A 12,990-nucleotide genomic window follows, 5' to 3' on the forward strand; every position below is an offset into this window, starting at 1 on the left:
TTTAGGATTATTCCTCAGCATACACCCTTATAATAATCTTGGAAGTACCTGATGAATGTCACTGTGGTAATCCTATAGGATACACTCATCTCCAGGAACATCCTTTAAGTGGGTGAGACTTGTGACTTGGACTACCTACCCTCATGTGATAACTTTTCATAACCCACGAAACTTGATGGAATAGCAAATAGCAAATGGCAAATAGTAACTAGGCTGAATTTTCAGAGCGTCTACCTTTACACGCAAAGGTAGAGCAAATTGATGCTTGTGCTCCCTCAATGTCCTCAGGCTTGCTTGATCCATAGACTGAATTTGCTGCTGCATGAAGGGGAAAAAATAGATGCTATGTGAGAACTGTGGTGGCATAAACTTAACCATAACCAGGTATATGATCCGAGATAGTAACCTCGACGGGCCATTCCCTTAAGTGTTAAATACAAAAGATTTTCCCGGATTGGCATTCTCACTGGTAACATGCATCAATCTGAACCAAAATGGGTAGTAAACAGGAGGCAATAATATGATATCGATGATGACCAATTCTTACACAACATTATACCAACTAACGGCTCCAAAGCTCACGGTACAGGCCATGAGACGCAGACACCAAAACACACTTGTCCTCAGCATTGTCAGTGCGGGGCTTATCATGAGAAAACAAGCGGAATGCAGAGCTAGTCAACCTCATTCTATCCGCCCTAGAAATCGCTGCAAGCATGACACGGCTGTGAACCAATCTTCCAGACTTGTGCAACTCCTTCCGCCTCTCTCCTAGGACTTCACGCAAGGGGACCCCAACAAGCCCAATTTGAGCCGTCTCCACCCTCCGATTTGGAACAACCAATTGACCCAAACGCTGAAACTGATAAGTAAGTGTCCAGCTGGCCCGCATAGCTCTTCGCCAGGATATAAAGGACAGGAAGAAGGGTAGAAGGAACAGGAACAGGGATATCCAGACAGCACATGTAACTAAATTGAATCGGGGCGGCGTCCTGATAAGACCACCGAGTATAAGACACCGAGGCATGCTTTACGGAACACTGAAGCAGCCGAGTCCTGGCGCGGGGGAATCGACATGCATGGTGGAGCAGCTATTCATATGCACACGTTTTTGACATTGGGATATCTAGCATGGCAGTGGAAGAATTAGCTCTCTTCGCTCCTAATCTCTTCCTTGCGTATCCGCACGAGGGCTCAGGAAAGAAGTCATTCGGTAAAGACAGGTTGAAAACAAGGTCCAATTACAAAAACAGGCTTCAAGAAACCTCTTCCTCCATACCCCCTCCCCTCCTTCCCCGTCGGCCTCCCAAAGAACCAGCCGTACTGCCATCACTCGAGCCGAGCTTAACCAGACATCTAAATCAAAACGAACACACAACACCTACTCTGGCCTCCCTGGCCCTAACAGATCTCTTTCCCAGCCCTCATTCCCTCTGCCGAAAGTCCTCTTCCTGATTTGATGGTCACGATGATGATGATGATGATGCCGACGATGACAGCAAGATGGAAACTAAAAGTAAAGAGTCGCACGCCGGCCCCCTGTTGAACCTTTTCCCACCTGAAGAAAGCAGCATTGGTCCCGCCCGAGCGAGTTGATCTTTTTCCCTTCTTGATTTTGAAGACCCCTTTTCTCCTGTCCCCATTCGGTCGTTTTTTTGGTTGGGTGGTCGTCACTGAGATCATGTCCGTCTAGTCTTCGTTCGTGAAATTCATGCCATGGCTTTGGTCGTCATGGCGGAGAGAAGGAGCAACGGAAAGAAAAAGGAGAAAAATAATACGCAAAAGAAATACACAAACACAACAAAACACCAGGGCCGACCCGTCTATCTCTTGCTGAGTAAGTTGCCTGGAATGGCCGAGTGCCGAGTCCTTTGTCAGTATTGAGCGCCCAGGACTACTTGACTCGCTCGCTCCCAACTGCTTGATGTTTGCCGCAGACTTGATTTGACAGGAAATGGCCCCCTTCTCAAGGCTGTCCGAAACGAGTAGCAATATAGCTAACTCGACGCAAAATGTCGGATAGGCCGCGGCAAAGTCGTTTCAGCCAGTTGGGGCTGGGATAATTCTGCAACTGGATGATTCTGGGCTGAACCACCAAATTCAAGGCTATTGAATCGGGCAGCCCGGCTTTGTCCAGTGGCCCGTACTTTTTCAAAGACGTCCACGAGCCTCGCTTCTTGTCTGCTTTCATCTTGATTGGTATCAGGCAGCCAGCTCTCCTCATAGTGCGTTCCTCTCCGCGATCTGCTGATCACCTGGCCCAGGCTGTTGAGATTTCAAGTTCGGACCTTGCGGCGACGACCTCAGCCGAATGTCCAACTAAGACTCATCGTCCTTCTTATCGCCACGCCGGGTCTTCTCGGTCCACCTCCGCTTGCCAACGCGGGTCTCATAATGCGGCGCCACTGTCTTGACATCTTGCATTATTGAGTCAATCGCCTGACGTGTCTTGTTGCGGTAGCAGTCAAGAGCGCGTTGGAGAAACACGGGGCGACCCGCGAAGACCCTACTCTGGAGCCATGCCATGCGGTACCCCAGATCATTCAGGCGGACCTCCTTGCCACGAATGGCCTTGCGCAACTTGGGAATAGCCACTTCCACCTCGCTTCCCTCGCTGGAAGTGGCGGGAACCTTGATCAGTGACCTGCCTCGTCCAGCGGCTCCTCGGCCGGCGCGCCGACCTTCAGTGTCAGCGTTTCCGTCGTCTTCGACGTCGCTCATGTCTTCCTGAAAGAACCTCGAGCCTGTGGCGCTGGGCGGCGGGCTCTGCATCTCGCGAGGAAAGTAGGACCGCGGGAAGACAGACGAGCTTTTACGGAACGAGTCGGGAATCTCACGGGTGTCGACCCCGTCGAGGGTAACGCGCACGCGCAGGCGGCTTTGTCGGTCACTGTCCTCAACGAGGATGAACTTGCGCTTCTTGGCCTCCGGGATGTCAGGGAACAGATCCGACGGCTCGTCAACACCTGCGGCGCGAGAGCCGGCGCGGCGAGCAGCCACGGGATGATGACCATTGCTCAGGGTATCCTGAAGCGATGGCATGGTCGAGCTGTTGGCGGGGGCGTTACTTCCATAGCCACCGTTGAAGCCGCTGTGGAACACGTGAGCCTGACGGACGTCGTCGCCACCTTGGCCGGGTTGAGCCGGAGGAGCTTGGTGGTGGTGGTGATGCTGGTCGTCCATATACTCTCCCTCGCCTGCAGGGGGGCAGTCCTGTTAGCAATCCTAGCTGTTTGATGTGCATGTGATCGACGGCTATGGCTGCTGCTTTGAGAAGGAGGTGTCGCAGGGGGAAACGGGAAACAAGAGCCAAGAACAGGACAGTGTGAGCGAGGCATGGCTAATGCCCAGAGGCGCGAGCTGATGCAGGAGGGTAAGGGTTGATGAGAAACAATTTGTTTTTGCAATACGTCCTCGAGACTTGACTACAGTCTTGTGGACTAGAGTGGGCCTGAGCGAGCTGTTGAGTGGTGCTTGGTTGCGGTGCTGATGACTTTGCATGGTAATGATAGCAAGCGAGCGCAGGCAGGCGCAAATGAATGCAGTGCGATGCGATGCGATGCCAGATACCAAAAAAAAATCAGCAGAACAAGCTAACAACGCAACAGGCGCATAATGTAATGTACAGGTGTCTTTTTTTCTGATATGCTGCATGTCCTGTCGCCGGGCGAGCTTCTGAAGCTTGTATGTATAGAGTCGGCGCGGCCGTATAAACAACAAGAAAAGGAATGCAGAGACAGTTTCCGAGGTTCCAAACTCAACGACCAAAATGAAAACAAGACAGGAGCAAAACGCAGCCATAGGTATAATATGTTTTGAAAGGTATCACACGCAGTCGCAACAATGCACACATCACATCTGGTGGAACATACCGACTTCATCCCCTCCACCATGAGAGTGGCCATCAGAGCCACCCTGGTGGTGGTGCATCTGCCCGCCCATCGCCATCGCGGGTTTTCCCATGGAAGCTGAGCCACCGGGACCCATGGGCCCTGAGCCGGCCATGCCTGCAGGACCACTTGGACCGGCCATGTGGGCAGGGTGAGTGTTGTTGACGGCCTTGCGGTTGTTCATCTTGGCCATGCGTCGAACTCGTCGGGAGCGCAACCTGGGGTCCTGGTTGCTATTCCTCCAGCTGTCGACTGCTCGCTGGATCAGACCTCGCTTGCCGCGCAGGGGTGGGTTAAGCTGTGCAAGTGCCCAGCCGACGGTGTTGCACTCCGTCTCGTATTGTAAACGGTTGCCCCTGTACTGGTCTTTGGCGCAGCAAGCGCGGGGGTATACACAGTTTTCGGTTTTGAACTCGGCCGACAGCTGATCGGTGTCGACAGATTCGACATCGCAGCGGATAGTGTATTCCATCTTGACGCGATCCCTCGAGTACTCAAAGGCTATCCATTGAACGCCATTTCCATCCTGGCGAACGACAAGTGGAGTTGTGGCGGGAATAGGGCCTGGAGCAGCGTTGGGGTTAACACCGCCAGGGGTGGAACCGGTCGGCGTGGAAAGCTGTGCACCATTCTGAGTGCTCGGCGATGGACCTCCAATGGATCCTGACTGCGACGGCCTTTGGAGTTGAGGCGGCACTTGATGCGCCTCAATCTTCTGATGCCGTGGACTGCCTGTCATTCCAGCCTGCGCGTGTTGAGTCGCGTGTTGAGCGATTTGGTGCTGTGGCGCGGTGTGCGACATCATCATGTTCGGCTGCGAGGTCATAGACTGGTGAGACGTCTGGGCATGCTGGCTGTAAGGCGAAGGCGCAGGCTGCTGTGGCATAGATCCATATTGGGTCTGCGGCGGGTAGTACATAGACTGCTGTGGCATTTGTTGCGAGGTCGGCTGAGCATACATGCTCCTATGCTGGTCGTGACCAGAGGGCGACGCGACAGACGCGGGCGAATTGGACTGGGGAGTCTGGTAAATGGGAGGGTATTGTCGATGCATTGTGGCAGCCATCATGTCAGGCGTCTCAACTGTGAATGACGTGTTAGCAATTCCAAGACGCGTTGTTGACGAGCTCTAGTTGCATTTTGTTGAAGTCCCGGAGTAGGATGGTGGACGCGACTTACCTGCGGAGGTATATCCGCTTGTCGCGCTTGGGGTGCTGTAGGGGCTTGCCTGATAATAGGGCAAGCCGTCCTGTGCTGAATTCTGCGCGGCGTTCCCTTGGTTTGGCTGTTGATAGACCGGAGCGGAGGGATGGTTGGATGTGTACCCCGATGGATGCGATGGCTGTTGTGGAGGTGCAGCCTGGGGATGATGTTGCTGATGAACGATGCTGGGAGGTCGGTGATGCTGGAGATGCGAGGGTGGTGGGGCCTGGTGGGGATAATGCTGCATAGAGAAGATTCCCATTAGTTCTGCCAACTCCAGCAACAAGGCTCAACGTAGACGAGACTGGGCGTGAGGGGGGGCAGGAAAACCAGAAGAAAAAAACAGATGAGAGCAAGGTTTTTTGCTTTTTCTTTATTTGCACAGCATCCTTGACACTGTCAAGGAGTGCGAAGCTTCTGAGAGCCAATTATTGATTGGGGCGAGACGATATAATGACGGGGGTGGATTGGCGACCATGAGGCCTAGCCTCGGAAAGGCAACATCCACCTTTCACCTTGCCCTTGCTGACGCGCAGGCCATGCCATGGGGGGAGGAACGGAAGCGAGGGCAGGGGGCCAGGGCAGGAAAGGTTTGGACCATTCATAATGCCTGAAATCCCAAGATCGGAAATCGAGTGATGTGCATGGCCCTGGAACAAGTGGGAAGCCAATGTGATGACATCCTAGACCCATGGGATGCTCTCGAGAAAAGGATCACTGGGGGTGTCAACGAAGGAAATAAAGCAGACAAGAAGAAGTCGGGAAACAACGAAGGCCACTTCGAACCAGGGCATAGGATGAACATGATGAACATGATTGCATTCGCAGGGCAGCAGGCCGCAGGGCAGGCCGACAGGCGGGCAGGCAGGGCAGGACAGGAGAAGTTAAGACAGAACAGGGGAGGGGAAAGGGCAGGGCGCCGTTACTGTTACTGACCAAGACCCAGGATCCAGAAAGATGTCGGTAGTGAAGGGTAGCGAGGATGAGAACCACGAGGGGGGGAATGGAGGGAAGCAGGGTTGTGAAGATATTTGAACTAGATGCAGCGCAAGGTTTTGTGGGGCTGGCTGGACTGGCTCTGCAATGCCTCCCACGGCGGCGACGACAAGAAAAGGAAGACGGGAAAAAAGAGCCACATCAGCTCATGGCGAGCGACCATGCAAAACAACGTTGAAAAAAAAAAAAAAAAAGGCAGCGGCAGCGGCAACAGCAGCAGCAGCAATAGCAGGCGCAGCAGCAGTAGCACCAGGCGCAGGCACGGTACTGGCAGCAATAACAGAGCGGTGGTATAGGTCTTGAAGCGTAGGCTGTTTGGGCTTGTCCAAGCATTGACGGGCAGCAAGCTCCAGGACCGGTGGCTGGCGGAGTCGGGCGCTCAAGGCTCGTCGAGTCGGCAGACGAGGAGCGGCCAGCACGCAGGCATTGACTGCATTGCGTTGGAAAGATGAAATGAAATTATGGGGCCCAGGGAAAAAGATGGTGGTGGGCGGGCCAGGGATTTAAGCGGGCAGGGATGCAGGGGCCAGCCAGCGATCCAATGAGCATGGCTGAGACGAGGGCAAGGAGACGAGGGTTTCCAGAAAAGGGCCTCTGCTCCGGGCCTAGAGTAGGGTGCATGGCCACCGTGCTTGCGCGCGACTCTTGCACACTTGTACTGAGGTACAAGCGTGTACGTACTTGTGTGTCTTTGCGTGAAGGGGCGGTGTGGAAGTGCAATCCCAGCCTCTGGCCGATCCCTGCTTCGGCTCGCAGCTCGCTTGCCCCAGCTGCCCAGTTGTCTGGTCAAGTGGCTTGGTGTCGGGGCACTCGCGGAATGGCTGCACTGCAGCCCTAGACTGTAACCGGGGACCGTTGCCGCTTGGGAAAGGACTTCCTTCCCATCCATCAACCCACCCCCCATCTTTGCATCTCCAGCGGCTTCAAGCCACACGCGCTACCACTTACAAGGGGGTGGGTGCTCTTGCAGAGGGCCAGCAGGGTCAGCCAGGCTCGACGATTCTCCGGCAACGCTGGAAGATAGACAACCCAGCGGCCATATTTCTGTCACTTGACTGGTCTGGCTTGGCCCGCGGTGCTTGTGGCACTGTAGTGGCTATGTGCTCTGCTGTGCGTGCTGTGCTGCGGGACCCTTCATCCGTCACATGCCCGGTCGCCTCGGCCGCCACCACCAGCACCGCCGATGGCTTCACGGGCGGGCGGGCGTGCGGATTCGACCTGTGACGAGAGAAGAGCGCCAATTTTACAGCAGTTGGCGGCTGTCGCCCGGCTCCCGACAACAACAGCCCACCCCAGCCGTTGGAAATTGCGTGTTTGACGTCGCCGCCCGTAGCACACCAAAACCATGCCATCCCTCACTGATACTTGGACGGCACATTCGCCTTGCCACAGCACGAGGCCTATGAATAAGCCAGCTGAGCCCCTAGCCCGAACGGCCCAATATCCCGCCAAGGTTTGGGCCTCGCTGTGGTCATCCAGCTCCCGGCTCCCCCGGTCAATGGGTTGAAACCTTGCTGTGAATCCTGTGGATCTGTGGGCGCGGTACCGGGCAGTATGCATTGCAGTTTTGGTCTCGCTCCGCTTTGAGGACGCCAAAAAAGAAGCACACCAAAAAAAGATACCACAGTAAATGGCACCTTGGAAGGAAAATGACAATCTGCTCCTGTGCATGACGCGTCGAGGGGCCCCCTTCAATGCGTGGTATCCATGTATTTCCGCCGCCGGCTTGGCTAGCAGGGAGATCCAAGGTCTCCCACAGTTCAGACTCAGTGGGTCGCACTAGCAAACCCTGTCCGGCGCACCTTGTCGCATGCAACGGTGTCGGCACCCCCAGTCTCTAATGTGAAACAGCTGCGTCCCCTGCAATTCCCACAAACCTGAGCCCAATCCGGTCCCGGTCAGGCTTGCGACGTTCGATCTCGTTTTCTGGAAACACCACCAGAATGCAAAGTGACTGGGGTTGACGATCGATAGGCCCCAGTACCTTCAAGGATAAGACGGCAAAGTACAGGAGCGGGGAGGGCATATGAGGTGCGATGTGTCCGACAAGGGAGGAGCGCATGCCGATGGGAGTGCTGTGCTTGGAGGGCAGCGACGTGGGCGACATGGCGAGTAGGACGTGCATATCGGCACTACCGTGTGGAAATGCCGCCAACAGGTGGGAGGTGTGCTAGGGTCTTGTTTGACTTTCTTAGAAAACGCAATGAATAACTCACCGAGTCATTGCCAGGCTCTTCCTTAAACTGGCTATTGGCCTGTCGATGATCTCTAGCCATCGTCATCAAGCCCATGTGGACAGCGTCCGCGGCAGAGGAGACCTATCGAATCGACCTGCACGACAGCTGACATGTTAGCCTGGCGGCTGCCAAAAATCTCATTTCCGACCATTGTTGCCTCGGCTTGTTGTAGACAGATCAAGCGACAAGGGGCCGAGGGCGTAGCTCTGGCACTAATCCCGCGTCCCTCGAGTCCGAGTGGCACTTCTTCTCCTTTTTTGACCGACCAGTGCTAAGCCAGAGTCGGCGCGCATTGAGACTGCGCTGTCGTGAAGTGCGGCATGGGCAGCTGCATAGGGTCAAGCAGGCCCATTTTCGCCGTTGGGCTTATGCGCTGGGACATGGGATGATGCAATGCCGCAAACGAGTGATGACTTACTGCTAGACTCGTCCTTAACAAGGAATCCACCAAATTCCACTCCAACACGGTTGTTAACTGCACAAAAGAGGTCAGCGACGCTCATGGACCATTGATAAGAATAACCCGTTGCCGGGCTTGGCTGACGACCCCCCCGGGGGGGAGCTCGGGGCACCAGACATCAAGATTGTAGGAGGCAATGACAAGATAGATGCAAGATAGAGCGAGCGGTCACTTTTGGTCAAGGTAATGGTGCATGGCAATGTACGGCGGGTGTCGAGTTGCTAGGGAGCACCACCTCTGTGAGGGATCCTGGGAGCGGGTCATATTGGGGGGATTCATTGCGCAAACCTACCTCGAAGTGGTTCGTGAGTGAGGGTAGTTTGCAAAATAGAATCGAAAAGGCGAGTAGACGTCGTATGTAATACAAGTGTCCACAGGGAATCCCGGTATGGTCGGGTGCGAGGCTTCTTTGGCAGACCAGACACTCGGGATGCTTTGTGGTGGGAGTTCAGCCCAACAGCCACGTGAGGGACAGGCGTGGATGTCCTGAGGGTGAGTGAGCAGGGTCGTATCCTAGCTGTCGGGGCCAATGCGGTCAAGGATGAGCCGCGCGAGCAGGTGTGCTGGGCAGGCCGGTCGGCAGACCGAGTTGCAGAAAGCCAAGACTTTGCAATCGTGGGAAATGTGTGTCTCGTCAGGAGTGATCACAGACGCGTGTCCCGACACGGCTCGATGCTGTCTGTATCTACTTTTGAGGTCAGCCATGGGTTCGCAGGCGGTGGGGAATCGAGGTGTCGCCAGGGGACGACTTCTTGGGACGCAGAGGCAGGCAGGGGTCAGGTGGAAGTCGCAAATGCGGAGTAGGTACCGACTATGACGCAGAATCCTTGTCCGACTAACACAGACACCGTTGACAGCGGGCAGCAACGAACAAAAATAGGGCAGCCGGGTCTGAACAAGTCCCTTTCAAGACTGCTTAGGCCGGGATGGAGGACGGTAGGGTGCGTAGGGACTGCAACGGCTGGAGGGAACGAGGCCGCGACGATAGCACGAGGGATCCGTGGGTCAAGTATTCATACGGGAAGTACAGGAAGGAAGGAGGTACTGTGTGCCTTGTGGCTGGACAAAAGGACACCCCGGAGTAGGGGTTCCAGACTTGCCGCTATGCCGCCCACTTGGGTGCGGGTGATATTAAAGGAGAGACTAGGGCGTCAGGGGTTAAGGTTAAGAACCTTGGAGCGGCAGTCGCATGCTACCCCAGCAAAGTCCTGTGCAGTACTGGCAGCACTGGATGGGCCGTCCCCTTCCAAGGTGTGACGTGATGGGTTGAGCCGTGCCTTGAGGCTGGGATCTGCCACAGATCCGACGGATCGCTCGAGGTTGAAATATCTGGCCGCCCTGGCAGCGCCCGAACCCGAAGTCGCGTCAGGCCGGGCAGGCTTTGTGCGAGCAGGGGAGCCTTCAGGCATGACTGAGATTTTTTTTGGGGGAAGGGGGGGTGGGGAGGTTGCCGCGCAGAACAAGGTGAAGGAAGCAGCGCTCACCTAAACTCGAGTCCAAGCAGTCAGGCCGGTCCACTTCCAGGGCCCGAGAAGCTCGACAGGGACGTAGGTATCGTGCCACAGCCCAGAAGCCCAAGAGGTCGTTGTTTGGCTCGGAAAAACTTGCGAGGCAGAGACGGGGTTTGGCGGGGCGTCTAGTGGTGAGGCGCGGCCGGGCGTGTGTGCGCTGCTAGTCGCTGTTTAAGATGGTGTCGCGCTGACGAGCTGGGCAGACTAGAACAGTTGCCTCTAGCAGGATCCCACTTGTTGTGGACTGCGACGGCTTGGTTGATGAGCTTGGGCCGGCGAGACAAGGCGATGGTACCGAGCCGATGGAGGACGCACTTGCTGCAAGCTTTGTGGACGGCAAGCCACGCGAGCCTCTTGGGTTGGTGGCGCAGGCAGCCGCGGTGGGGAGGGAAGCTGTGGTGATACCGAAGGACAAGGTGGCCGTGGCACCGTGGATTCGGAAATGCCTGGTTGGAATGGCGGTTGAGAGTCGAGGTCGAGTCTGTAATGAGAGTTTGGGGAGTATGGCGAAGCTTGAAGGGGCTCAGGGATTTCGAGGTGGGAGAAAATCCTGGTCGCGGAGGAGCAGGGATGATCGTGGTCTGTGACCGTTGCGCCTAAGTGACCCTGGGAAGCGGTTGACCAAAAGTTAGCCCGAGCCGGAAGACGAGATGGCAGAGGGCAGCATGGACGACGACGACAAGTGCAGTGGGAGGAGGGAGGAAGAGAAACAGGGGCACAGGGCAGGGCAATCGCAGGTGAGTGCCCCGGAGTAGGGCAGAATCCCATTTCTCGGGCTTGCAAGAGGGTAAGAGTGGAGTGGAGACCCTGCGTGCCTGTCTGGGAGTTCTGGGTGTTCTGGGAGTTCTGGGTGGCCTCTGCGCGCGGCCGCGTCGTGGGTTGGGGCTGCTGCAAGCTCTGTCTCTGGGGCGAACAGCGTCATCAGAGCGCCCTGGACAAGGGACTGACCGTGACTGTGGATGCAGACGCGTGAGGTGGATACAATTCTGGAGGCCCGGCAGGGCTACGGCGCCTGGACGTGCACAACTGTGCTTGACCCTCGCGCGAGCACAAGAGGATCGAAGAGACCCAAGATACCAAAAGGGGGTGGGGAGGCGGCGGGTGACGGTGGTGATGTAGCGGTCGGAGGAGGACAGGCAGGAGTTGGGAAATTTCAATCATCGCCTGCTGCAGTCGCGCCGGAAGGGACGTTGAGCTTGATAGTTCGTTCACCTGGGCAGGGTGAGTACCCAGGGTACGGGGTACGGGGCACACGGCCGCAGGACAGTCACAGCACAGTGACGAGGACGGTGACAGGATGTCGGCCGACCAGCCCAGGTACGGAGTAGCTAGAGCCAGCCTAGGTACGGAGTACTACTAGCTAACCTGCACCATGAGTTACCGCAGGTCCCTCCTCCCGGCCCAGCAGCCCAGCAGCCCAGGTGCCCACATGGCAGGCAGGTACTCCGTACTCTCACCACCACCACTACCACCACCACCACACGGAGGCTGCTTGCTGCAGACGCCCATGCTCCCAGGCGCAGGGCCTGGTAGGGCTCGCTAGGGAAGAGACTGTCTGACTGTAAAGAACCCAGGACGAAGAAGGCGGCTACCTACCTAGGTCGGCTGCTTGGTAGCTGTGCATCCCAAGCAGCTGGGCACAGGCCGAACCTAGCGAGCCCGCTTTAGTGTAGCTCTGGCCCTGGCCCTGGCCCTGGCCCTGGCACCCACTTGCCCACCAACCGTGCCCCCCTGGCCCGCCCTTCCTGGCCCTTGTCCCGCCGGGTGCGGATGTTTCCTGTGCCAGGTGCTTATCATCGTGCGACCTGCTGCCCAACCCCGGGGGCACTCCACCTGCCTCGCTGCCTGGGCAGGTACATACCATAGTACTTAAGTAGGTATCGGACCAGACTCGGACTGGCAGACTGCCAGGGAGGAGTCCTGTAGATGTGCACTACTCGGATAGAAGACAGCGGAAGTCCAGGACCCTGATCTTGTCCGACCGAGACCCCCGACATGATGGGCCCAGCGCTACTTGGTAGCGCATCAGTCGCAACTCTCACTCACCCAACGCTGCCTACCTCGTTCAGGTAGGCAGGTACGGAGTACCTGGATACCTGAGCAGACACCCACAGCCCGGTCGAGGCTGGCTGGCCTGCTCACACGACCACCGGGCCATGCGCATGGGCTGCAGGCTGCTGGCTGCTGGGTACTGTGCCGTGGCGCACAGAGAATCAAACGGTAGGCTTTACCACCTACTTAAGTACCTACGGTGGGCTGGCAGGCTGGCAGGCTGGCAGGCTGGGCCATCTGATCCTTTCTGGACGGGCCCTCCACAGCTGTCAGCGGTAGAGACTTGGGCTCCCAACTCTCCCATGTCCTTGACATCCATCTGTCACACGCTGTTCCCTCGCCGTCAGATGCTTATTTAGCCACAACTTCAAGGATGATAGATGCACCATAGATCCGAACGTCTGGTTCGAACCATCTTCCCCTCACCAAGGGACCGCCCGCCCGCCCCGTCACCCACGGCCCAGCCAGCAGCCAGCAGCCCTGCCTTGATCCCGGCGAGGGCGTCGACATGGGCCCATCTCCCGGCCCCGGTGGGGGAGTGTCGTCCGGCGTGCATGTCTTATATCTATCCGCACCTGCACCTACACCTGCACCTGCACCTGCACCTGCACCTGCTTCTCTGCGACAACCAACCCGCCCCG

At 56.6% G+C, this 12,990-nt stretch overlaps 1 protein-coding gene across 1 annotated transcript; it reads right to left on the bottom strand.

Annotated features, from left to right (window-relative positions):
* Positions 1-1,094: 1,094 nt before the first annotated feature.
* On the bottom strand, positions 1,095-11,477 carry KVR01_003778 (uncharacterized protein). The gene is made up of 8 exons (XM_044788048.1): positions 11,246-11,477; positions 10,271-10,903; positions 9,079-9,471; positions 8,745-8,801; positions 8,306-8,420; positions 5,070-5,334; positions 3,873-4,973; positions 1,095-3,197 (listed from the first exon to the last, which is right to left on the bottom strand). The coding sequence occupies exons 5-8, from the start codon at positions 8,378-8,380 to the stop codon at positions 2,320-2,322; spliced, it is 2,319 nt and encodes a 772-aa protein (XP_044648793.1). The 5' UTR covers positions 8,381-8,420; positions 8,745-8,801; positions 9,079-9,471; positions 10,271-10,903; positions 11,246-11,477; the 3' UTR covers positions 1,095-2,319.
* Between the last annotated feature and the right edge of the window lie 1,513 nt (positions 11,478-12,990).

The sequence above is a fragment of the Diaporthe batatas genome, assembly GCF_019321695.1.
Source record: "Diaporthe batatas strain CRI 302-4 chromosome Unknown Contig00003, whole genome shotgun sequence".
NCBI classification, from domain to species: Eukaryota; Fungi; Ascomycota; class Sordariomycetes; order Diaporthales; family Diaporthaceae; genus Diaporthe; species Diaporthe batatas.

Excerpts from the sequence above, each read along its gene's own strand:
- KVR01_003778 (XM_044788048.1), bottom strand. The coding sequence starts at position 8,380 with ATGGGCTTGATGACGATGGCTAGAGATCATCGACAGGCCAATAGCCAG. Across the intron at positions 5,335-8,305 it reads AAGAGCCTGGCAATGACTCG|CATTATCCCCACCAGGCCCC; the intron begins GTGAGTTATTCA and ends TTCTCTATGCAG. Across the intron at positions 3,198-3,872 it reads TGGTGGAGGGGATGAAGTCG|GCGAGGGAGAGTATATGGAC; the intron begins GTATGTTCCACC and ends GCCCCCCTGCAG.